Consider the following 26,878-nt stretch of genomic DNA (forward strand, 5'->3'; position numbering starts at 1 on the left):
CCCAGGGCCTTAGTAGCTGGCTATGGGCTGCCCTTTGTGTCAGCAGTGGGGAGGATCACATAGAAGCCTCAGATGAGGAGGGTTTTGCTGTGCGCTGCAAGTATCAGGGAGAAAGCATTTCTGCCCTCTCTGGAACATGGTGTGAACTTCATCCCTGTAATGACATTATTTGAATTTTCCATGAAAACTGTCAGCATGAGAGTAAGAAAACTATACAATGGAAAAACCAAATGGACAAATAGACAAAAATGGTAGAGTCACATGACCAGTTTGCTCATTGGTAAAGTTAATGAGAGGGTGAGATTAAACAGAAGCCATTTGGGAATGAGTTTATCTGAGAATGAATGAGTTTTATGAGAAGCATCATTCCTCTGATGTACAGGGTAAAGGTTTGTCTGTAAAAAGATAGCACAGGTGTCTGGAGAGCAGCGTGCATGGTACCCTGTCCTCCAGGCCAGTGGAGCTGTCTGTCTAACCTGGTCAAGGTACAGTCTTCATCAAAGGTCAAGATCCAGTCCATGCACAAGAGAGGAGCCATTTGCAGCAGAGTCCAGAAATGCCTCCTGCGACATCTTGTTTGTGTCATTTACTAGAGTTGGCGCTGTATTAAGTTGGGGGCATGGCTGACATTTCCAACAATCATCAGTGAGTCACTTGCCCAAATGAGGACCATGGTATTAATCTTGCATGTTTCTGGAACTGTTTAAAAAATGTCTGATTTTTGTTGTTTATTGTCTGTTTTTGAATATCCCCTTCTCTGCAGTTCTTGGTTTCTATCTCACTGAGTGCAGAGGATTTTAATTGTTGCTGTCTATCTGTGCTTCGCAGCATGAGAGAGCAATGCCTAAGGGCTCTTGTGGTGCTTTGGGGTTGACGGGTTTTAAGTCTAAGCAAGCAGATCTCATTGTAGCCATGCTGGATTGCAGTAATAAATGTCTCCTTTTTTTCCTTTTGTAGCATTGAAAGCCGAAAAGAGAAGAAAGCTGACTCAGGGAAAGGTGTTGACAGGGAGACTTGTCTATGACTCGATCTTCAATTTATTTTTTACATATATATGAGAAGAGTGTCACAATTATTAATAAAACTGCTTTGATCATGTAGTGTAAATTCTGTCCCTCAACCCAAATCCACCTTCACACTGTAAGTAGTGCAATACTTGTTTCATTTCTGTGTTTAAACTTCTGAGCAGTGAGACACCCCTGCCAGCAGATACAATAGCCAAGGCAAGAATCTGTGTGTTCCTTGCTGTACCTTAGACATTTGTAAACTGGATTCTGATTGTCAGTTTTATGAGAGCAATAGCTTCCTTAAAGAGATAAGTCATATTTACCTAGTTTGTATTTTCCTACTTTAGTGACCTGAAGATGCCTGATAATTTCATTCAGAAGAATTTTTGAAAGGTTGTCTTACTTCTTTTTAGTTTTTATAGCTTAGTGTTAGTGACTTATTTCAAAAGACCCAAATCAAAAGGTTAGTTTGAAAGCATTTTTTAATAATTGTATTTATGCATTTCCTTGATTTAATATGATACATTTAATACTTAACAATTTGTATGTAACTAAAACTTAAAGTCACTTGAAAAACTATATAGAAACCTATTTACAACTTGTTAAGGAGAATCAGACATAATGCAGAGTTAAGTAGTATTTGCTTAAAATTCAAGTTGTGACTAATGATCAAATACTAGGCTTGTACGAAATGCTTTAGAAAAACTTTGTAACGGTTTTGTGGGATTTTTCAATATAAACCTTTATCAGAAATATGCTAAGTTTGTCTCCCACTGACAACAGATGTTTTCCAAATAAACATATACTTGTGGAATGCCACATGGTGAATCATTGTATGTGAAATTCCACTCCTGTACAGTTACTCTGCGGCTAATGGTCATGCACTGCTTAATGCTGGTCCTGAATCATGTTCTCATGTTAGACCAACAGGTGTCCAATTGTCATTTTTTTCTGCAGTTTTTTTTCCACTTTTAAATTAAATGCATGTTGTGGAAAAACAGTCTTTTAAAAGAAAATTTCAGATTCTATTTGAGAAGGTTCTGTAGATATTTCAGTCCATATAAAATAATACATCTTTACTAAACTTATGTAAGGGGAGAGAAAGTTAAGAAGTTTTGGACATTACTAAAAATACAGTATTTCATTTCACTTTCAATGAATGTGAAGTTAATAAAACTAAATCTCATAATGCTCTTGCTTCCTAAGAATGAGCAGTAATCATCAACTTTATAATACTCCAATATTCCGTTACAATAATTCAGAGCCCTGTGGCTTTGACAGACTGTTAATTATGTACTCTGCTTGGAAGTGCACATGAAAAGTGAGGAAAAGTTCCTCTTGTGATTAAACTAATGAGAGGAAATAAAATCAACAAAGCCTCCATTAAGTTCTACATTTTGATACCTTTTAAAAATTCCCCTCACAATTCTTTAAGGAGCCCCCCTTTTTATGGAACATGAGCCTAAAATTTATAGAAAGAAGAATTTTAAGTTAATAAAGTTCATATTTATAAGTGCTGAAAAAATACAGAAACTTTCTGTTCCAAATGTGTTGCCTTTGTGTATTTTATAATACAGATACAACATTGTAAACATTTTCATTGTTTTATGATTTAGCCAGTGATTCCCCAAAGCAGTCTCTTAGTGTTTTAATATATTAATAACTGTTCTGTTGAAAATGATCATAGTGAATTTAAATCTTCACATGATCACCTATTTGAATAAGCAATCATATCCAATGAAATTCTGTATTTCTGAGTATTTTTATAGTCAATTTGTTCTTGTGTGAATTTTAAAGCTATCCCTATGTTAATCCTAATATTTTGAAATCATATAAAATATAAGAAAAATGTAGTATTATATATTTACTTCTAATTGCAGATTCCTGGTCAAAATTACTGAATATCTTGAATGTAATTTAGCGAAAAGTTTAAGTAATGTGTAAATGTGACTAGGATATTGTGTTTTTCTCAATTAAGAAATGTTATGTGGAAATAAATATTTATCCTAACTAATTTCCTTGCACATTTTAAATTGTGATACAAAGTGTCTTGTCTTTTTTCTTTGTTTTAATTAGTAAATCAGTGTAAAACATTTTGATTGTTTGAATATAATATTTAAATTTAGACACCCCCAAAGCTAAGAACTCTTGGTGATATAAACAATTTAAGAGTATGTTTCAAGAGTAAACAATTTGAACTTTATGAACAGAAGATTATGAGAACTATATAAGGATATATTTACTCATTTTTCCAGAAATGGGTGCAGATGACATTGTTTCTTATGTTAGGAAAAACCTCCAAGGTCGTTAGTAGTATTCCTCATTATTAGAACTCTATTTAGACTTCTGTTTTTAACTTCCATGGGGAAAGCATTTCCTAAAATTTGTCTCCTCCCTGTTTCTTACAAAAGTCAGATGGGACCATTATTCTTTTGGAGCCATCTGGCAGTGTGTTGTGGAGATAATTGCATTCAGAATTCTATCTAACCTACTGCTTGGTATTTTTCTCTTGACTACTGAGTTTACTTTGTAATTGCTCCTGTTTCACAGCCTACAATATTGGGAAGTTTTTTCCTGTATAATGTAATATAGAAATATATAATCTGAATGTCTCCTTGATATAGTTTAAACCCAGAGTTTGATAGAAACTCTCCACTAATGATCCAAAAGCAACTTGTATTTCAACATGATTCCTAGATCTTTTAGGATTTTTGACTTTTAAAATTGTGACTTATTCTGTTTTCTATGGCACTGACCTACCTCTGTTTTGGCTTAACTTTAGCCTATTTGCTCCTGGGCACTTGTCTATTTTACTATCATTGCAAGATTGCGTTCTAATTTTTCTAATATATTAGTATCTATCTCATATATTCACATAATGAAATGAAATGAAATGAGATTACAGGCATTTGAAAGTTTTATGAGAGTCATTTGGATAATATGATGGTTCTCTAAATGTCTACATTGAGAGGCTAATTATAGTTAGTCCCCTTGAAGAGGCCTAATAATCAAAGATTACTGGTAATACTTTTACTTTAGAGATCTCCTTTAATGTTCTCTGTGGAAAGCTGTGGCTAACTGATACAACTGTCACACCAATTCAGTTCCTGTTGGTGTACTGGATACTATCCTTTCTGCTGGTACTTTGAAATAGGACTATGATCCTTGCTTCTAAGGACAGGGTGGATACATAGCTATAAATAATGTGACATGTGCTGAGTTGGTCATATGAGTAAAGCCATTTTTTGAGTAGGGCAGAGTTTGAGGAAAACATTATAGAAGAGGTAGCACATGAATTAGAATGGAAATGGGGAAGGAAATATACACCAGATATTGAAGGAACCCCTGCCCACTAGGCCTCTGATCTAACAAAGTATGACCAGAATGATTCCATCTTGAAGTGAAGAGCTAGAATGCTCTTAAGGCACCTATAAGGTTAATGTTTATGGTCTGAAAACAGCCACTTTCCAAGCTGGCTACAACCTATTATTACAGAATACTTATGACCATACAGAGCATCTCCCACCATGCCTGCAGAATGTCCCAATGTCCTAAGAATTCAGCCCTCTTTACTTAGAGGTAACATTAATGAGCAAGCTTAGGTTAAAAGATTAAGTGTCATGTAATATCAGTCACACCGAAGGCCCCTGCCTTCAGTGAGCATGTAGGCATATTCCAAGTTTCATTGTAGCTCTTTGTAACTCCTTATAAAAGTGGAGGCGCTGTCAAAGGACAGGGCATTCCTCCTTTTGCTTCCTGAGGATACCCCACACTGTAACGAAGCAGTTTCTGAAAAACTTGCTTCTTCCACTATGCCGTGGCTTTCCTTGAATTCTTTCCTTTGCAAGATCCAAGGACCCATTTTTGGGGTCTGGATCAGGACCCCTTTTCCAGCAACACCGGAACTGCAAAGATTCTCAAACCTATGTCAGTATTGAAATAAAGATGAAATTTAAAAGTAAAGCTATATGGCATAACTAGAGCCTGGCATATTTTATGTATGGCATATTTGGAACCCAGCAAACAGCCCAATATGGTGGAGTGTTAGAAGGGTAGTGAAGACTTGTAGGAAAAGATAGAAACACAAGTCAGAGACATTACAAATGATGTTAAATTCTATCCTAGAATAGTTGGAATTTTACCCATTAAGAGTTTTGAGTAATGAATTTTGAAATGATTAATAGAGCAGCACAGTAGAGAATATAGTGGGGAAACAGTGGAATCGTCTCCTTAGGAATTTCCCTTCCAGGATGGCTTTCAGATGACAAAACTAACTTTTCATGAGTGATGTATAAATTTGTATTAAGGTAGAAATGAAACAGGCTCAAGTATACTCCTTAGGCACCTAACAAGTAACTCCAGACACAATAGCTTTATTGTAATTACTTTTATGTAGTGCATTCCCTTATATATGGAGATTATATATATATATTGCGCATATTTGTGTATATAGTTGTAGTTGAAAAAAAGCAAAGTGTTCTGAAAAGCACAGTGTCCACAGCAAGCCTGAGACTGTTAAACCTAAGCATGGTACACAGTTCAGACAATGACTGCTTCATAATAATCCAGAAACCACCTTCTCTATGCTCACCCTTGAATCCTACCCTACATTCTCACCCTGGACTCAGCTTTCTGTCTGGATCCTCTTGCCTTCTGGTGTGTGTAGAGTTACATATTTTTTTCATGTGACTTCTTTTTTCCATTTATTTATAAGCCCCTTGAAGGTAGAGATGATGTTTGGTGTTTTGTCCCTCTTTTGTAACTCTCCAGAGCCCAGATCTGTGCTCTGCTGTTTACCCAGCCAGCAAAGGCTCTTGATGTAATAAGTGAAATATACCAGGAGATTCTGCTGCTCAGTTTATTAAGAGTGATTACAAATCCAAAAGGAATTGTCACTGACGTGTCAATATTGGAACACAGCAAATGCTTAATGAGTACCTTCAAGTGCCCAGCACCCGAGGACACAGAAGACCAAGGTGAGAATCTGTGTAATCTATGGAGCCATCAAGAAGCAGCAGCTAAATGGTTATTACTAGGAGGAGGGAAAAGGTGAAAGGAAGGTGTCAGGCATTGTATCTATGTAAATCTTCATAGCAATGCTACAGTTCTGTAAGGTAGGTCTTTTTGTACTTTTTACAAATGAAGACACTGGAGTTCAAAGAGGCTAAGTATTGTTCTTTAAATGTTTCCCACTAGTGAGTAGTGGTACTGAGACTCTAACCCAGGTCCATCTGACCTCAGCTGCAGTGCACTGTGTCTCCAGCAGGAGGTGAGATGTGACCGCTTTCCTCCTTATCAGGTTATTCATTCTGGCTTATGGAACCAGAATCAGGTTATGATGATTAATATTTCTGCTTAATGTGTTACATTTTCTTTGCCACCAATCTTTCTGTTATTAACATTGGAAACCAAACTTACCCAATGCAACACCTTTTTTGCTCATGAGTCACAAATATCAGGACTTTGGATAGAAGAAGCTTAAACAATAAATAAGGGTTTTGATTGTTGGATGACACTTCACTCCATAATCACACATGCTTTTTAAATAATTGAAAGAGTTGGTTCAGATCAAAGGCTATATAGAATAAGAATTTATCGAGTCTGTTGAGGCTTAAAGCCTGCAAGCAACAAAAAAAAAATGTTATTCTCTCAAGTAAGGAAGTTATCTATTAATTCAAATTCTTGGGTGTAAATGTTAATATTGTAACAGAAAGAAGACCGTGCAGAAAGATGATACATTTCTACAGAGCATAACATTGGTTCATTCATACCATGCTGTGAGCTTTCCTCATGGGATAGTGATGTTATACTTTATTTATTTATTTATTTATTTATTTATTTTGAGATGGAGTCTCTCTCTATCTCCCAGGCTGGAGTACAATGGCGTGATCTCGGCTAACTGCAACTTCTGCCTCCTGGGTTCAAGTGATTCTCCTGTCTCAGACTCCCGAGTAGCTGGGATTACAGGAGCACACTGCCATGCCCGACTGCTTTTTTGTATTTCAGTAGAGACAGGGTTTCACCATGTTGCCCAAGTTGGTCTCGAACTCCTGATATCAGGCAATCCACCCACCTCGGCCTCCCAAAGTGCTGTGAGTACAGGCGTGAGCCACCACCGCACCCAGCTGTGATGTTATATTTTATAACCCCCACTTGTCTGTCATTCTCAATCATCTGTATCCCTCAGACATCCTGAATACACACTCTAGGTCACTCAGGATGTACACTAGAGGGTTCCTGGACACTGCTGAAATAACTGCCACAGAGTGCACCAACAAAATCCTCTTACTTTATGGAAAAAAAGCCATCCTTGCGATTTGGTATGTTTTCTATTTAGAGTTTATTGAATTGTAAATATTGTGCAAATCTAGTAGTCTTACAAATCAGTATTCTCACATCAACTTTGAGCAAAAGTAACAAATGCCAGGAAGTGGAACCGGTAGCCTCAGTGACTACCTGCGAATAAGAAAAGAAACAAAGTATGCAGAATGACACAAAGCCCAATACGTTCATTAACTTATATGGTAGTGGCTCTGAGTTATCAAGGATGCATTGAATTATATTCTGTGCCTGATATTTAAGAAAGTATGAAGGTATGTAATCATATTTAGCAAAATTTCCAACAAAACATGTTACAAAATAATTCCTAGTGATTTTCTAAAAATCTTGATAGAAACTTAAAAAACAAACCCTGTGCCCATAGAAGAGATGTAAGCCATTTCTCCCTTCTTTTCGGGTATGTGCCTCTGGGCCCTGGTGTACTCTCACAGGTTGTTTATGAAAGGAGTCTTAGCCATTCCTGTGTCTGCAGAGGCTGCAGCTATGAATATCAAGACAAGTCTGCACATCTTAGTGATATGACTGGTTCCTGTATGTTTTAAACTTATTCTCAGATTATCTCTAATTTATTTGTCCATTTTCTTCTTTTTCCATAAGCTAATTTAAAACTCTCATTGGAAAAGAAAACTTGTCCTATGAGGGTCAAATGAAAACTACGTTGACTTTACTCACATCATTACCTTTTGCAGCCTTCAATGCCTGAAAAATATGTGCTGGGATTACCTCGGTCCAGAGAAAATACTCATGCTTAGAAACTAAAGGAATATTAATCTATATTATTTTGATATTGTACAAATATTAAATAGTATCTGACTTAGATATTATGATTATAATATCTGGCTTGTATAATATCTGATGTTGTACAATATCTGACAATGTACAATGTCTGGCTTCAATTAAGATAAAAGAAGAATATCTGTTTAATTTGCTTTTATGACTATTAATGCTGTCCAGGATGTGAACATATATTACTACTGCTTCTTGATATACAATTCTGCAAAGATTGGTCCAGCTACTCACAATGATTGAACTGTATTAAGGAGCAGAATTTTGACAAGAGCCCTACAGACTGGAAGGTCAGTTTGTGGTTCCAGTGGAGGAGTGGGAGTTGAGATTTAATTAAGGTGAAGCTACTCAATGGCACACTCTGAAGCTGTAGTTGAAGATGGATTTCACAATCCACTGTCCATGCCTATGCATGACTCATCAGTCTTATGTTGAATTGATAGATTTCTTTTTTCCATTTCTTCCATTTTTAGGTTTTTATGCTGTAGCTCACCCTGTCTGGGAAAACTTTGTCTAGCAAATGGTCTGAAGCTAAGTTTAAACTCACAAAGTCAAATTTTTTAAAATGAGGCTGTTTTGCAAATAATTGGAAAAAAAAATGACGTTTTCTGTTATCTAGACATTGCTTTGCTAGGCCAAATTCAGCATTTAAAGTTTATGCTTTCAGTCGGATATGGTGGCTCACGCCTGTAATCCCAGCACTTTGAAAGGCCAAGGCGGGCGGATCACCTGAGGTCAAAAGTCAACATGGCAGCCTAGTCAACATGGTAAAAACCCGTCTCTACTAAAAATACAAAAATTAGCCAGGTGTGGGGGCATGCACCTGTAATCCCAGCTACTTGGGAGGCTGAGACAGAAGAATCATTTGAACCCAGGAGGTGGAGGTTGCAGTGAGCTGAGATCATGCCACTGCACTCCAGCCTGGGCAATAGAGCAAGACTCCGTCTCAAAAAAAAAAAAAAAAAAAAATTATGCTTTTATTTTTATAGTAATGTCAACCACAAATAATTAGTCAACCACTTAAGTAATTGACTGGACTACTTCTCCTGAGCTATAAGAACTGCCAGAATGATATTTCTGATCGTATTTGTTCTTATATGAGCCTCATCATAGTTCCCTGCAATAAAATTATAAATTGTGTATGATATAAATAACTAAAATATTTGATTTCTCAAAAGCTATATGTATTTATGATAAGAGAATTGCATATTATTAGGCAAAAACCTATGAACTATTTAGCTTAACACATTTTTATATATCTAATTTTTTACCAAAGCTGGACTATTTCCATGTTTACAAGTGATTACTAACAAAATAAACAAGAGTCTTTCTAGATAAATGTGTCCATATGCCAGTGTGGTTTAGGTCTGATTCAAGACACAAGTCATTACTTCTGAAAAAATGAAGGCACATTTATTAAATGACCAGGAGAAATTCCATAGTATGTAGAATGGGAAAAATTATACATAACATTCTATTTTATGTTCCATTTTTTAAAATGAGTCCAAGGAAGTTAAAGTATTCTTTTAATGAAGACACTCAAAGAAATGAAATAAGAAAAATTGAGGCAAGGACTCCTTCAAGTTAAGATTCGCAATACAAATATTTTCATCTTTTAACAGGGCAAGCTGATGTGTTCACATCTCAGTTTCAAGCTGCCTCTTTCACTAGGAACATCAGTATGTTTTTTTTTAAAGCACATTTACAATGCTTTCCCATCACCCTTGCTGTGTTTTTGTAGCACCTATAGCCATAACTGGCACCTGGGGGCCTGCATTGCTGGCAGTTTCCCTTACATTTCTTTGGAGTCTTTTCAACTGCTGTGGTTTTACTTAGAAGTCAGTGCTTTGCATATTTGATTTCCTGAGACTGTTTGAATAGTCTTTCTCAGAAAACTGTGCCAGTCTGGCTGTGAACAGATCTTCTCCGAGGGGAGCTGACAGTAGCCTGCTCGTGTTGGTATGCTTGGACTTGGGTTCCCAGCCATGCCCTGCTATCTTCTCTCCCTAATCCCTCTTATCCTGTCCCTGCCCTAGTGACATCACTGCCCACATCTTGCCATCCTTTTAAAGAAGAGAACAACATTTGAACCAGTCCAGTTAGAAAAAGATTAAAATCCTGCTCAGGGAATCTATGCAAAGCTTCCATAAAAACAATTCCTATTTGTTGTTTCAGCAGCTGATGCGGAAATGATTTTAAACAATAAAACTCGACCGGATAATTCAAACTTCTGTAAGGTAATAATCTGTTGTGAAGACAGAAGTCCCTACTTAAGATGATAGGTATGAAATTTGGGAACAAAGGTAACCTTAAGTTTCTTGATTTGAGTGTATATTTTTAAGATCATCATCTTGACAGTGCAGTTTTGAGATAATGAAAACAAAAATGACTTTTAATAAGCTTTAAATGGCATGGTGTTTTGAGGTGCTAAGGTAAAGAGAAACATTGTTTTATGAAGTGGCTCATGTGGGTGTATATGTGTTGGTGTGCTGTGCTGCTAGCGATTCCATGGTCTTCATCAGTATACCACTAGAGAGAGAAAGAAAAAAAGTTAGAATTAGGAAGTTAGTTGTCTTCTTTAAAAAAAAAAAAAACAAAACGTAAATTCAAATGAGTTCTCATGAGCATACATGGTATAAAACAGAGTGTTTTAATTCCTGAAGCAGTTTCTAAACTGAAACAGGGTCAAGGAGGGTGTCTAATTTTCCCCCAGAGCTTTTCCAGGGCATGTTGTTCTGTCCTGCAGAAGTCTCTGATCCTCTTTTGCAGGTGCTGAGAGAACTCACTGTGAATTTGGCTTTATTGAATAGTGCTTTAAAGATATGTAAATTTTAATTAAAACACCCAATCCATTTCCAAATTTGACTCAAAGGTCACTTAGAAATACACCATGCATAGGAAGGAATGCTTATCCCATTAAGCCCACTTGTTTTAATTAGAGTGTTATCAAGTGTTAAATTTCTGTATACTCTAGTAAGATAAACTGTATTAAAATAAATGATTTTTTAAAAGCAATGTTGCCTAATATATAGCACCAAGAAACTAGAAAAAAATCTATTTCAATATTACATATATATGTTTAATAGAAGTGAAGTCAAAAGTCAGATGTATTATTTGCAAACACTTAGATTTTAAACTGGTATTTTAAAAATCTGTATATTTGACATTTATGTAAAAGGAATTTATGATCTGGGCAAAAATTTATCAATTCATACCTTATTAAATAATTGGGAAGTCATTACTGGGCAAACATAAATTACGGAGACATAAGTTAACTTAAAAAAAAAAAAAGCTTAATTTAAGTAGCATGTGTCTTTCCTTTGAATAGTAGAAAAATAAACTTCAAACTGTTATAAAGCACTGACCCAAAAGATAGCCAGTTTTTCTCAGTATCAAGTAACTGTCCCACTCCTATGCATTGGGCACCATTTGAACTGAGCACATAGCAGATCACGTGCGTTAGAGGACACATAAATACATATACATACATACATACATAAAAATACGTATTTTTTCCTTCATCTGAAAATCTCTAATGCAGAAAATGAATTTGACATAATACCCAGAAATATCCTCTGCATAGACAACAACAGCTCTAGCCATTTCTGACTTTATAAAACAATCCTAATTGTTTAATAAATAAACTGTGGTTATTTAACAAAAGATCACCTTGCAATTGCAAAAACTGAAGCATGCTGATTATTAAGATCCCACTGTTGTTCAAATGGCTAGTAATACGTACCAGACAGAAATGGATTTTCATATTTGAGCTGAGCTATTATCATGCTGGTTTCACTTTAGAATTACTCTACCACACATTTACTGAATAAGTGATTACTTCTGAATCAAAATAGGGAGAGACTGAACAATCACATGAACAGGAGAGCAGTGTCTTGATACTCCCAGGATATGCAATATTGTGCTTCTTAACCACAAACTCACTAATATTATTGAACATCACTCTGTGCATGGCTCAAGGATACCACTCTTCTGACTTCACGTTGAAAAAAAAAAAATTGTTTTAATGTTTTTATTCTGTCCTGTCTCTGGCACTGCTAAGAGAATTGGCCCAGAAAGAGGAAACTATACCCCACCAGCAACTTCCCTCCCCTTGCACAAAGTTTTTCTATACCATTGCCTGGAAATCCACTCCAGCATCGACCAGGGCTTTGGAGATCTGAGCTGACTGCTGAAAGTGAACGTTATCTGCAGGGAGAGAAAGGAAACATAAAGTAGCTAATAGCCGCTCCAGTTTTCTGGTACCAAGGGGTGGGAAAGGCACAAGAAGAAAGGGACCGTTTGAAGTTCTAGGACTCAGCATCCCATTTAGCCCAAGACAAGTGACTTGTGGAAAGCAACACTGTTTTATTGAAGTAAATGTAACAGTCTTGCCCCTCATGCTTTTGTTTTGTCAGTAGTGAAATTGCAAACCTGTCTGTGATACTAAAAAGTCTAATTAACTGAAACTCACCATCTGCTGTTCCATGAATAAGGAGGTACTCAACTTGTTTAAAATTTTCAGCTCTGCTCATGACTGTTGAATTCTGGAATTGGGAAAAAGAATGTCATTATTCAAAAAAGGATCTGCCATAAACTGATTTTTCACTTCAGTTTACAAAATAAAATGTTTTCAGCTGGGGCCCCCTTTGATACAAAATATAGCAAACCGATATTCAAGCAAATGCTGTCTCCATGCATGGCAGAATGCACAGCATGCCCTGTGCCTAGGAGACAGGACTGGAAGGGAGGATGCCACATCTTCCCTGAACATGCAGGAAGAGGGCACCTGCCACCCAGCCTGCATGCAAAACCCCTTGAGTCCCAGATCCCAGATTGGCTGTGTCCTATGCATTAGCACAGGGCAGAGTCTCATATTAGCAATGTATGTTCCATGGGCTTCTGCTGTAGTTCAGCCAAAAAGTGTATTGCCATGGCAACCATGTGTCACATGGTGCCATACATGCTACATTTCAAAGAGCCTGTACATAGCATTTGCAACTAAACATACTCTGCAATATGTCATGTGAACTTTGGTCCACATTGCTAAGCTCTGAATGAAAAGCAAATATTACCTCTTTGGGAACAGATGTTAAAAACCTAGACAAATGTAACATATGGGAGGGGAAGAGGGTAAAAAAGATCAAAAATGGCCTTAGAAAATCAGTGGGTTGTTGTTGTCTGCCTCATTCTGTGTATTAGAGGAGATACTATTAGATCAAGTCATACCCAAATTAGTCAAGGAAATAGGATTAAAAAAAAATTGGGAACTCAGCTTTTTGAGACTGCTATGTGGCCTGAGCCAGGGCTCCTATAATGAGGGTCAGGAGGTTTGAATGAAAAAGCCATTGAAAGCATCTAGAGCTGGTCATTCAATTTTGAGGATATTTACCAAAGTTGGGATGAAGGTAAAAATGCCACAAAATACTGTAGTGCCTTTGGGAGGGGGTGAGCTAGAGTCCACTTTGATGGTCCTGTTATGGATTGGGCAGGAAAGGGGCAGCAGTATCTCCATGGGTTTAAAAGCAGCCAGCTGGTCCTGCAGCACTTTGGTGAATCAAATTCAACTTTATGAAAGCCAAGGTTTATATTTCACAGATATCTCTGTAGCTCATATCAGCTTATATTTTTGATGGGAACCTTGGAGGCCTGGCAGGAAGGGAATGGGGCTAAAGTAACCGTGTTTGTATTCAAGTTCCAGTTTCAATATCAGTGAGCTATGCAACTGGAGATACGCTGCTCTTTGAGCTTTGATTTCTATAAAATTGGAATTGAGTAGTCCCCCCTTATTGGCAGTTTTGCTTTCTATGGTTTCAGTTACCTGCAGTATAGTACAATAAGATATTTTGAGAAATAGAGACTATACTCAATTAACTTTTATTACAGTTTATCATTATAATTGTTCTATTTTATTATTAACTATTGTTAATCTCTTATAATGCCTAATTTATAAACTTTATCATAGGTATGTATATATGTAGAGGAAAAAAACCATAATGTATATAGGGCTCGGTACTATCCACAGTTTTGGCATCCACTGGGGGTCTTGGAATGTATTCACCTTAAATAAGGGTGGGCTCCTGTAACTCCTCTTACTCCGTCACAATTATAGGAACCAAGAGGCATGGCAAAAGCATTTTTGGGGGTTAAATTTCTGATGCTGATGTGAGAATTCTTTAACAGTGTTTCTGGAAAAAAGACGTTTTATCTATGACTTTCAGGACAGAGCCACCCAAAATGTTTCAGTTGACTGAATGTCCCAAGGTCATCCTGGCCTAGTAGGCTTAAAACAAATGTGCTTCCTCTTCTGTGCAGGCTAGTTCCTACTTGTTCTGACCATATTCCATTTCTCACCCAAACTGAGAATTTTACTCATGAACTCTCAGAATAAAAACCTGAGTGAGACTCCTTTTATTTTTGAGAAACTTTTTTGTCTGGTAAGATGTCTCAGATAAATATATCTAAATATAAATCCATCGGTCCATCCATCCCAACATCACCATTCATCCCTCCACTCATTTTTCATCTAGTCAATCAACATTTACTTATTATGTACTCCACTAAATGATAAGATCCATAAGAAAAAAGATTTGTCTATATTGTGCATTACTCTTAACAACTAAGAGAATGCTAAATATTTATCAATTAAATGAGTAAATGAAATAAATTATCAAGCACTTGCAGTGTCCACTATATTTGGTCCTAGTTTTGCAGAATCAAGTGTTATCAGCTGTGGTAGGCAGAAAAAAATATGCTCATTCTGAAATGTATTGAGATATGTTTTGCCCACTTTCAATCCATACACCATGCCATTCATGATAATAGCTAACACTCAATTGAGCATTTACTCTGTGCCTGTCACTGTGTTAAGCATCACATATAAATAAGGGTTTATAAAAGCACTGTTATATCTAATCCTTGCAATATTCACTTAAAATAGGTCTAGACCAATTCTGCTTTCTAGATGGAGGCACCGAGACTCAGAAGGTGAGTAACCTGCACCAGGTCACAACTACAGCAAGTGTCAGAGCTGGACAAAGTCTGACAGCAAGTCCTTTTTACTTCCTACATTGCGCTGCGTCTCTACTAAAATTCCAAGCTGTTTATGATGTGATCTTCTGGCAAAGAAACAGTGTGAAATAAAATGTTAATTAACTGTCCTGGAATCTGAAGTGCACAATAATAGTGGGTATCCTTTGAGATCCTCCTAAGACCCCATGCCTTCTCAGATTGCACTAATCAGAAGAGAGATTGCTCTGCACAGCCCTGGGTGATGTGGGAGGCATATTCTGTGACTACGCAAGTGACGTATAGCCTAATGGGGCAATAGAACTCTGAGCAATTCGCTGTCCTTCAGAGAGGAATAGGTCAAAATAAATCTCCCTAAAAGACAGTTTTGTGCAGCATTCAAAGCTGGAGACAAGAAAGGCTGAGGCTTGAGTACTGACTGTGAACATTAATCGCCTGAATTGCAGGTCCAGGTGCCCTCGTGTGAGTCCTCTTTGGTGATCCTTTCCGTTAGCCATGCTCTCAGCCTGCACTGACTTCCTGCCTCCTTGTTTCTCTCCAAATTAAATTTAGCTCTTTGCTCGCAGAAGACAGTCAACTTTAACACTCAGACCTGACCCAAATATACAACTGTGCCACCTCACCTCACCTCCAAAAGCCTCATGGGCCTGCCTTGCTTGGCAGCTTGAAAAGCAAAAGCTGCTCCTACAACCTCCCCGAGCCATGAAACTGAGAAATGTCATTGAAACATAGAGTAATAGTTAGGAGACATATAAATACGCAGGACAGTTAGCAAGGAATGTGATAACTACTGGAGTTTGGACCAAAACAGTTTCTGGCTGCCTTTTTTTTTCTTAAATGGAGTGAATACAGGCTGAAAGAAGACAATTTTTATAAACAAGTAAAACCCTGAGCCTAAGATAAATGTTGTGATGTACACACTGTAGCTGTGATGAACTAGACATGGTGAGAAATGCAACATACTGAGAAAAAGACGAAAACTGTGATAAAAGTGTCATGATGCAAATTGTTTTACATTAACAATATTACACTACAAAGAAAGAAAGACAAATACTTTAATGCAGCAAGAGAAAAATAAAACAAAAGCTTCCCCTGCAACTGCAAGATAAGTGTGCCATTTCAAATGCGCACTTCCCCTGCTCACTGGGAGAAGCCTCCAGAGGGACCTCTCTGTGAGAGGGAGAGAGGCAGCCGAGAGACATACACCCACTTTAAGGCTCTGAGGCTACACAGAACATTTTTCCCCCAGAAAAAGGCAGCTGTGTCACCTTGCCTCTGGAACCATTGATCATTCCCTACTCAACTGTGCACCCTGGCTTCTCAATTAACACCCTTTACAGTCCACTGTATGGCACACTTGAAGCTGTAAAGGTAACACACAAAGCCAGAAAAGGAAATACCGGCATGAATTTAAGGTATGATTAATGATTAGAAAAAAATTAATTGTGCTATTTTAACCTACCAAAAGAGGATAATCCCTCTTTGCCTATCCATGGAAACAGAAATAAAAAAGGAAATGGATGACTAAGTTAGAAGCCGAATAGTCTATCACCAACTACTAAAAAGGAAACTCAGAGTGATAAATGGGCAAGGATGCAATGGTGGTGCAGTTGGCACTCTCCTGAGGCTAGAAACTTCCGGAGAGCCCCGCTGCCAGCAACAGCCTGGCAAGGAGAAGTGGGAAGGATCGGTCCAGTGGCAGTGCCGACTCCACAGCATCTCTGAGGAGCTTTTCCTTCAGTCCCCAAGAAGAACCATCTGTAGCTGCTCGTTGGATCATGCTGGTTCTTCAGTTACCTTCCAACAAATAAATCTTTGTATTTTTGAATTAAAAGAGAGAGCTGATAAGAGGAGGAGAGTACTATGAGAAACAGAAGGTATAACAATTTTTAAACTACCCCTAGTGCCATCTAGGAACCATAAGGACATTTTGCTTCCTGGAGATAATAGTGGTGGCAGCTGCCATGTTTTGAAAGCTTCCTTCATGGCAGGCACAGGCATCTCATTTAATGATTTCAATAACCCTGTGAGGTAGGTCTGATTATCCCATTATCCAGATGAGGAAACTGAGATTCAGCGAGGTTAAGTAGCCTCCTCAAGTTCATACTGCTGGTAAGTGGTTGACACAGAAATTGAGGACATGTTGGCCTAATCCCAAAAGCCCATGTCCCTTACTGTCATATTCTATTGGCACTTGACATCACAACCAAACAACTCCTCCCATTTATAAGATCTTATAGAAAGAGCACACAGTCATTGGGTCTAATGGACAGCAACCCAGCACTTCAGTAAGCTATGACCTTGGGTTTAGCGGCTTGCTCTGTGCATTCTCCTACTCGTAACCAAAGCTCCATAATTAATATTAAATGATGCCATTTGGGGAAGCACCATTAATGCCACAACAGGGGCCACAGAAAATGTTTAAGAAAAGAATGAACTCAACTCACTAAATCAGATGTTTTACTTGTTTACATCTATCAAACAACTGTACTCATGGGATGCCAAGGAGAGCTCCCATCAACCCCAGACAGGGGGCTCTACCTCAGGCCTCACCAAGCAACACTGGCTTCTTTAAAGATCACACAGCAGTCAACATTTTATCAGCACTCAACAAACAAGTTAAGGTTTGGCTTAAATCTGAAGGTCTCTCTCCCTTTGGCATATTCTGGGATAATAGAACAAATGTCAAATCAGTACAAGATGGCATATTTACAAAATTGCACCCTGTTTTGCATAACCTAACGATGCAGCAGTTCTTAAGGATTGAACATTTCAAATCTGCTAGCAGAAGACTGCCAAATCTATGACTGTTTCATACACTTGCCAAAAGCCTATCAAATTTTGAGCAAAATGCAAAATAAATCTCCTCTACAAGTTAAATCAGTCCCTTCTGTGTGTTCCAGGCTGCCCTCTTCTCTTGGCAACAAGGCTCAGGACTTGGGTCCTATTTCTCTTGCCCTTGATCTGATACTTCTTTCTGTGTGTATTCATAAATCCATCCCCTCCCCAGGCTTATGTCCTGCCTTCTTGGCCAGCATTTGGCTTGCTCTTCTTAGAGCCCTTCTTCTGTTACCCCTCAGTTCATTGGACCTGCTTCACACATCGCCAGAAAACCACTCTTCCTGCTATTCATTTGTCTACTGTGCTGATCTGCCTCCCCCTAATGTGTAACCTATTGAGAACATCATGCTCATCCTCCCCATCTTCTGAAATCTTTCTCTAATGATTCAGATTAGTGCCCTCTCTCCCTTTTCTAACCCTCAATATCAATACGTTGCATAACATCTTTGTGCCTCAGTTTCTGTGTCAGTAAAATAGAAACACAGTACTTATCTCGGAGGATTGGGAGGAAAATTAAACCTGATAACCCATGTAAAGAGCTTACAATGATGACTTGCCATAGAAGCACTTAATAAATGAATGAAAACATGAATGAAATAAGTGAAACTAGATCCCTTCTGGCTAGGGAGTGGAGAAGGGGAAACCCTAACTTCTCGGCCACTCCCCTTCCCCTTCCTACATGCTCCTAAGGTATAGAATTCCTGGGGCTTCATAGTCACAATTGGAAAACCACAAGTCTTTTTCATACATATTGGCTACTTTGTCATATTCAAATTCATCTTTTATTTCCTACTGTCTTTTATTTCTCTCCCAAAATACTGTTTTCTCTAACTGACAAGGAATAAACTTCTGAATGATTAAAACGCCAGGCACCTTGAATGGGTGAATGAAAGTCTACCACATATTAACATTTTTTACAAGTTTGACTAAAAGACCTGTGACTGACCACATGAGAGACCATTCCTCACTGTTAGGAGCCCACTCCGCAAGGTGTGGCTACAGCTGCTGTCTGCTGATTGACATTGGTTGTGAGGGTTGCCTCTTTGGATCTGATTCCTTTGCTCAAATCTGTCACCATATCTGTCTGCTGTGGACTGAGACACATTGCAGAAAAGATGTTTCCATAGAGCTATACTGCCCTTTAGCTCAGATTTGTCACCCCTCCACTTTAGCTGCCCATTTAGAGCTTCTGGTATCAGCTCTTTGAGATAAGGGGGGGATGAACATCTCCTTTCCTCTTTGAGGTCTGGATATCCTTTGAAAGTGCTTCTCCCTTGCCTCTTGCCAGTAGGTGGATGATTATCTCCAAAAAGAGTCTTATGGAGTCACTGTTTGTGTCACTGCATTGGGTCTAAGTCTTAGTCTCAGGGTCCCCTAATCCACATGGCAGCTTTGAAAGAATAGGAAAGGGTGCTCCATCTGGTTTGACACAGCCTTGGAGGTGTGTGCCTTAGAAAATGGAGTGTGGTCTGGCTTTCAGCAGGGCACAGGCTGAACAACTGCACATGGCATCCCCGCCTGTTCCGTTCATATATGCAAATGGCTCTTCTAATTCCCTTTCCTCAATGGTGAGAGGGACTTTGATTTCATGTGATGTGCTTCTCTTGGTGATGTGGATTTCTCTAAATTCTTCCAAATCCAGACCAACAATCACCTAATAATAAATCCTTTTCTTATTTGAGTTTTATTAAAAACTGCATTTTCTTCCAGAGGCTATAATTCTGGCCACCGTATCAGTGGCTATTTAGCTGAAAACATGGACAAAGATCAAGGCCTTACTTGTTACACACTTTGGTCATTCCTAATCCTCTGTGTACCGAAAAGAGTCACTGATCCAGACTAAATGTGAACCGCTTTAAAAATATTTCCTTCTGATCCACTGAAATGCACAAGGTGGTGAAATCCTCTAAGGAATTGTCTCCTTTGTCTTTTCAAAAAGGATGGGAGGAAGACAGAAAGGGAGAGAAGGAGAGAGAGGGAGAGAGAGAGAGAGTGAGTGAGAGAGAGAGGAGAAAAGAAAAACAACCTGGGAAAGAAAAGTAAAAGATGGGGTCCAGAGGGGCAGCTGGGGCCTTGGAGGAAAATAGAATCTTTGAATGTATTCCTGCCAGAGACAAAAGCACAGGCTCATTTAAAAAACAAAGGAGGGCAGCTTTATTCTAAAGCCTGCTGTGCACCAAAAATAGGCACTTAGATTCAGTTCTCCACATAGATTCAGTTCTCCACATTTCGGAGGAAGCAACTTACCACGGTGGAGACAATTCAGTTAGTGCATTTGCCTCACTTGTATCCTGCCCACCTTAACTATCGCCCTCCCAAATAATTCCTCTTAGTAACACATTGGGAACCTTTAGCTCCCTGGTACTGGCAGTTTTAATGTGTCCATTGCCAGCAATGAATTTTGTGCCAAGAAAACCCGACTCCTGGCGTGGAAGGATTAAACAGTCCTCGGGTGCCATCTGTGCAGTGAAGTGAAAGAGTGACTTTGTGCACCCAGTGTGCGTGTGTTGCCATTGGCAGGAGGAAGTGACTTCTATTTACATAACTACCTCATGCAGCGAACACCTAAAGGGGGAGATGGAAATGGCCACCGCAGTGGGGGGTAGAGCTGGAGAAGAGGGGAATCTATGTGGGAACGAGGAGTCTATAGGAAAGACTGGAAATGTATGCAGGTTGAAATGGCAGACTACAGCCAATTATCCTATCTCATTATATAGGGAGGGCTGGTTGAAGGGGAAATACCCCATTGGCTGATGTTCTTTGAGGAAGTAGGGTAGGTGCCATGAACCTCCTTAGATGTGAGGGTTAGGGCTTGATCTTGTGCTTCCAGCCTCCACTTTTTAGAATATAACTTTTTAAAAGAACGTTTTGGATTCATCATCCACCATGTTCAAGTGAGGGATTGGGATCCTAGGCAGTTACACCTCTAATGTTTCAGGAACTTTCAGTATTTTCTAGGAGAAAACTCTTTGACAATCAAATTTAAGTAGTCTGGTTGGGTCGTTAACAAGAAAATTTGAACTGGAAAATGAAAGCGGCAATGGAGAAATTCTTGTATAACAATGTTTCCCTTCAAAAAGTGTTTAAATTAAATCAGGAAAGGTTTGGGGATTTATACTCCCTAAAGGGGAAGGCAAAGAATACAATGTTGAATAGCTTGTACACCTTGAAGAGCTAACAGTACTGAAGAGGGGAAAATTCAGTACAAGATACCTATCAGTTCAAGGTGGAATAAAATTGAGGATTCAGAGATATACAAGGAAACTATCAAAAGGGGATTCAAAAGACGATGCTACTCCACTGAGAGGGCTGTATACGTTTCTGAGTGGGTGGAGATGGAGGGGAAATGACGCTCCAGGTGGAAGGAGCAGAGGGCAAAGGCACAAAAGGGAGAGCCACAGAAACATTGAGAGAACAGCAAGCATTCCAGACAAAGTGGGCTACTGTAGGAAGGGCGCCGAACACCTGGTAAAGAGTGAGGACTGGGCTTAGTCGAGTACACAAGAAGGAACCATGAACATGTTGTGGGTGGGAGTCAATCTCCCAGCTCTGTGCGCAGTAGACTGGAGTGTGAGAAGACAGGATAAGGGGAGACAAATCGGGTTATTGTTATAAAAGGAGATAGGTTATATGACAATAGCAATGTGGTTACAAAGAAGGAAATGAGTGTCTAAAGCAGCTTATAGGAGGTGGAGGAGAAAGAATGGGAAGAATTGAGCCCTAAGTATTAAATGCGACCCTTAGCAGAAATGGGGACAATGTAATTATGGGACTTTTTTGTAGGGGTAGATGATCTGTGCATCTCACTTTGCAGATTGTTACTTTTCTATCTTAACTGATAAACAGACAGGAAAACCGTCATATAGCCACTAACACAAAAACATTGCTATCACAGCTCCCTGCACACACGCACACACACACAGACACACACACACATACACACCCCTTACTCATTAAGCTGAAAGTAATTGGTAAAACTAAATTGTCTATACTTGTCTTGCAAAACTAGAAACTTTTGAGTTTTACTGTGTTTTGATCAGATGACTTCAGCATCCATAGTAATAGTGATGACATCTTACAAAAACATACGGATATTGCTCAGAGCAATGTATTAATATGAAGTCATGACACAGATGAGAAGAAATTGTGTTCTTAAGTTATTCTTACTGTTTTTCTTTATCTTTAATTCACTGTCTTGGAAAAAATTGTGAACATTCTTTGGAAAATGTAAACATCATAGATGATTTACCTTGTCAGCTGTAAGTTTCAGGGTTTTAAAGCAATTTTTTTCCAACCTAACATGACAAACAGAATCAGCAAAGTTTTGGAATGATCAAAGTGCCAGAAGGGTCCCTAGTACTTATGCTAGCACTTCCAGCTGCATCAATGTGGCACCAAAGACAATGCTCTGGCTTTGCCGTGGCATCTACACTAGCACATGGGGGCTGTCAATGATAGTTGCACCCACAGCATATTTTAAATGCTATAGCCCATCTGCAGAGCAACCTGCCCACTGGTTCTCCCATCAGGCGACCAGCCTGTTGGCTGCTATTCAGTGATTTAGGTTTAGGGCTTTTTAAGGGTACTGCCCAACTGTACCTACCTCTCACCTGCTTTACTTAAATCTTGTGTGAACAAAACCGTACATAATTGGCTATGAGTAAGAAAATTATAGTCTCATATATACATCTTATGATAATACTGTAAGAAATTTCAATATATAGCTAAAGGTTTAGAGAGTCTTCTGGGCTCTAAAGGAATACGTTGAATTTCTAATAGGTTTTCTAAACTGAAATTTTATAATTAAAGTAATTATCTGATGTTGCTTTGTATTTCTAAATGAATGCATATTGTGACCTATATAGCATACGATAAAGACTGTAATTATGCAGAATATAGTAGGGGAAGCTATTGGAGTATCTCGAAACCACCTGTGTTATTTCTTTTTAACAAGAATTTTGTTGGAAATAAAAATATATATTTTCTAGAATAGATACACTTAAGAAGGTTCTTAAACCACTTATAAATAGGTTATAAAATAGGCCTAGGTCCTCATCTCTTACCCTGTAATGGTCAAGGTTGTCTTCCGGAGTTGGGAGACCCATGTAACGTTCTGTGTACACTGAATCTGTGAAAGAAAAAAAAAAGTTTAATTCATACAATAACAACTTTTCTTGCTTTTAATGGGCCACTTCAGTGTTTCCATATGTCTTCACTCATGTATAGGAATATAGAGTTACTCTCAGAAGTATCTCTGTGTGGTTATGAACAAGGAAAAGGGTGGCTAAAGCAGCTTATGGGAGGTAATTTTTTACTTGCCTTGCTCATATAGCCAGAGATGCTAATTCCCAGCTCCCTGCATACTCATACCTTTCCACACTCAGCCCTAACCCATTCTCACTTTCCCCTTACAGTGGGGCAAAGGGAGATCCAACCAGATGATCTAAAATCCAATCAGTAATCCACCTACAGGAAAGTCAAATGTGAAGTGCTAATGGGTAAGGGATCTTAACATTATCATATGACCCTCTCAAAGAATTTTAGTTAGGAAGTCACTTAATGCCTCAATTGTGTCGAAATTTTTTGGTTATAATACAAGTATGTGCCCTGATTTATGATCATCTATTTCCTTTTGGAGACCCCTAACAATGTTCAATTACTAGTTGCTGATTTAAATCATATTTTAGTTTGGGGGTCAGGCTGGAATTCACTATAATAAAAAGAAATAATTCAGTTATCATTTATTTGCTATATATCCCCACATTGGCTCAGCTACTCCATCATAATGCAAGTTAAACATTTGTTTTCTCTCATTTTGTGGTGAAGCCTCAATTTTTGTGGTATAACAGTTGAGCATTGTGAAACAGATTACATTAATATCTGTCTGCTGAAATGACATAAGCTCTTTTATCTATAAATATGGTTGAAAAACAGGTTGCATAATTGGTTTGGTTATTTTGGATAGTTAAACATATTTTGCCTGATTTAAAAAAAATTAAATGATACATTATATATATTTGGCCTAAAATATCAGTTAAAAAAAAATTATTGAGACCAAATTGCAATAAACTTTAAAAACCTGACATAACTGCTTTGAAAACTGCCGCCTTAAGTGACCAGATTACAGCTAAAAAGTCTAAGAATTTTATCTTGCCATTGTGCTGTATAGGTTAGTGGCTTGAATTTCACTATAATTTACAAGTATTTCAAAACCAATTCCATTAATTTTAAAAGTGGGTATATTATCTAAATTCAACATTCTAACACTTTTTGAATGACTGGTATTGTAGATTAGAAACTACACTAATGAGTGTTAGTTCCTCCATATGTATACTTTATGCCATTTCTATGAAAGTCAAAATATTTTCCTCCAAAATTACTAACAGTGATATTTTATCATTTTGATTAACATGAAAACCGACTATATGTAATTTTATGTACTTAAAGGACGCTAATATAAAAATAGAATATTTTTAAAGATACTTTGAAATATAAGATCTTTGTGAAATGCTCGTATCTTTTTTAACTTTAGTATTTAAATATTAATATCTCAGGCTGTATGTTAGATGGGGGAAAATGACCTTAAAGGGCAAAACACATTTTCCTCCAGGTAGCTGCAGACTTTAATTCTGCTTGTCATAGAACACAATACTCCTTTCTTATTTATGCTAACCAGGTTTACATGTATAAGTAGATCTGAAATTTTAAAAATAACATTTAAAAAATACTGCACAATGCAACTGTAAACTTTTTAAAAATATGCCTTAAAACACCATTTACGTATTCTTTTTGTCCCATCTTTGAATAAAATTGTTTAAATTTACACATATGTAAGAACTCTAGACAATTCCTATGTATTATGTTGGTCTATATACATTAAATGAAGTTTTCTTCTCATTTCATATTTTTAAACTCACAAAGATTTACTCCATTATTTTATTGACCACTAGAGGTCTCCAAAAACAAGCCATCCAACAGAACAATTAATATCAAGCAGAGAAATATTATGAAAACAAATTCATTGTGTGTAGATCAAATTATAACTATGCCCTCCAATTTTCTTAGCAGAAAGATAGAAATATATTTCTACATTGGTTTATCTTGACTGGGAGAGACTTTAAGAGTCTTTTCCTCTGGGTACTACCATATTTCTGGATATAAAATATTTAATGAGCTATTCATCATCAACCATTCTTTTCTTACACTAGACAGAAGACTTCAGATGGGGTCAGAAGACGTGCAGGAAAATCATTCATCTCCTTACCACCCCTGACTCTTCCCTCCTCCCTCATCTTCCATCGCTTACTCCCTCCCCTTTGAGAATTGCAGTCTTAGAGGTGTACGATGCCTTGCAAAATAATAGTCTCTTAATGACAAAGAGCATATTCTAGAGTAGCTTTCACCTATTAAGAGATAGTGAAAAAAAGAAACCAACCCTCCGATAGGTATTTCCACTGTTTCTCCTCTCCTCTTCCCATCCAAAGCCCTACTTATATTTGACATTTAATTGAAGGGAAAGAGATACACACTTCTCTCACTCTGCTAATATGTGAAACCCAAGAATCAAATTAGAGTAAAGATAAGGAACGATTTATCTGTAGAAATGTAGCATTGGGGCTGTTTTGAAATTTGGAAAACAGAATTTGTTGATAAAAAACCAAATGTGTAATAAAATATACCACCCAGCTTTGCACAATAGCAGAATAAATGAGATCATCTTATTATAGGTATCCAAAAAGAACCTCTAAGATGAATCAGCCTATTATTCGCTGTAAAAACACTGAAACTCAAAAAGGAATGGCTTTGTTACTGGCATTTTGAGGTCAACACTCCGTATCTCTTTGTACCTGGCAGCAATTACATACCATAGTACTCCCACCGGGATACAGGCGCCACGGCTATTCCACACTTGAACACGCCGCTTCCCGATCCCAGGACCATTGAGGTTACGTACCCTCCATATGACTAAGGAATGGAAACAGTTATTTTTATGGAGGTAAAAGAATAAGGACATATGGTAAGCGAATCGCAGTTTCCACATTTCTCACATCTTTATATACTGTGCCTCTTTAGAGATAAAAAGCATGGTATAGGAGGCTTAAATTGGCCTTAATTGGACAGTATCTTTAAAGACTACACTTTCAGAGCCCTGATCCCTTTCTTGGTAGGTATACGGGGGAAAATATGGAAAATTTGCTGACCCTAGTGACTGGGTGGTACCAATTATAGAATATTTAAAAACAATAACACGAAATCTTTACTAACTGATGCATAAGAAAAAGTCTCCCTCCTTCTTTCCCTTCCCTCTTCCCTCCCTTTCACTCTTTCCTTCTTGCTCTTTCTACCTCACCTCCCTCGCTCATCATAATAAACAAAGGTGTAAGCCTGACTCAGTGGAGATTCTGTAGGGTTACTGCCCAGAGACCTAAGACTTGATACATGTGATTTTCACCTCCAAATATGTATATACAAAAGATAAATTAACCTACTCTGAGTGATATTCACTAACGAATGCATACAGATTCATCAGTCAACTACTCACCCAGCCCCAAATTGCAATTCGTTTGTTGTCCACAAATCCCATTTTTGAAAATTGTCTAAAACACATGGAAAAAGTCCACAGATCAGTACTGCATTGTGTATAGAAAACTTAGATAAGGCACAAATGTGAAACCCTGCCATTTGTTCTCTGCTTCATTCTATTTGAGACTAAAAATTGCTGCCAGTAATCAAATAAACACCCAAGATAAATATCTATCATTTTAACCTAAGATCCAGATGAACATGGTTTACTTTCGTTGTTCATAAAAATTGTGTGTGTGTGTGTGTGTGTGTGTGTGTGTGTGTGTGTGTACGATTCACAGAAAACAAATCCTGGC

At 37.9% G+C, this 26,878-nt stretch overlaps 2 protein-coding genes across 16 annotated transcripts in view; one reads left to right on the forward strand and one right to left on the reverse strand.

Moving 5' to 3' along the window:
- SLC4A10 (solute carrier family 4 member 10) overlaps window positions 1-3,046 on the forward strand; it is a 381,685-nt gene extending 378,639 nt beyond the window's left edge. For 14 of the 15 annotated variants that reach the window (XM_025404367.1, XM_025404368.1, XM_025404373.1 and 11 more), the window contains one exon: window positions 958-3,040. Coding sequence is in view for 3 of the 15 variants with exons in the window: in XM_025404370.1 (XP_025260155.1) it covers window positions 958-1,024 (67 nt within the window). In the remaining 12 variants the exon portion in view is untranslated. Of the gene's footprint in view, window positions 1-957 lie in introns of all 15 variants that reach the window. The other variant, XM_025404376.1, reaches the window with a different exon arrangement.
- A 6,473-nt stretch (window positions 3,047-9,519) lies between these two features.
- Window positions 9,520-26,878, reverse strand: part of DPP4 (dipeptidyl peptidase 4) — an 84,873-nt gene continuing 67,514 nt past the window's right edge. The window contains exons 21-26 of the mRNA XM_025404595.1: window positions 26,542-26,596; window positions 25,865-25,964; window positions 23,063-23,127; window positions 12,604-12,676; window positions 12,265-12,338; window positions 9,520-10,661 (exon numbers count right to left, since the gene is read on the reverse strand). Coding sequence (XP_025260380.1) covers window positions 10,560-10,661; window positions 12,265-12,338; window positions 12,604-12,676; window positions 23,063-23,127; window positions 25,865-25,964; window positions 26,542-26,596 — 469 coding nt within the window. The 3' untranslated portion in view covers window positions 9,520-10,559. The remainder of the gene's footprint in view (window positions 10,662-12,264; window positions 12,339-12,603; window positions 12,677-23,062; window positions 23,128-25,864; window positions 25,965-26,541; window positions 26,597-26,878) is intronic.

The sequence above is a fragment of the Theropithecus gelada genome, chromosome 12 (genome assembly GCF_003255815.1).
Source record: "Theropithecus gelada isolate Dixy chromosome 12, Tgel_1.0, whole genome shotgun sequence".
In the NCBI taxonomy this organism is placed as follows: domain Eukaryota; kingdom Metazoa; phylum Chordata; class Mammalia; order Primates; family Cercopithecidae; genus Theropithecus; species Theropithecus gelada.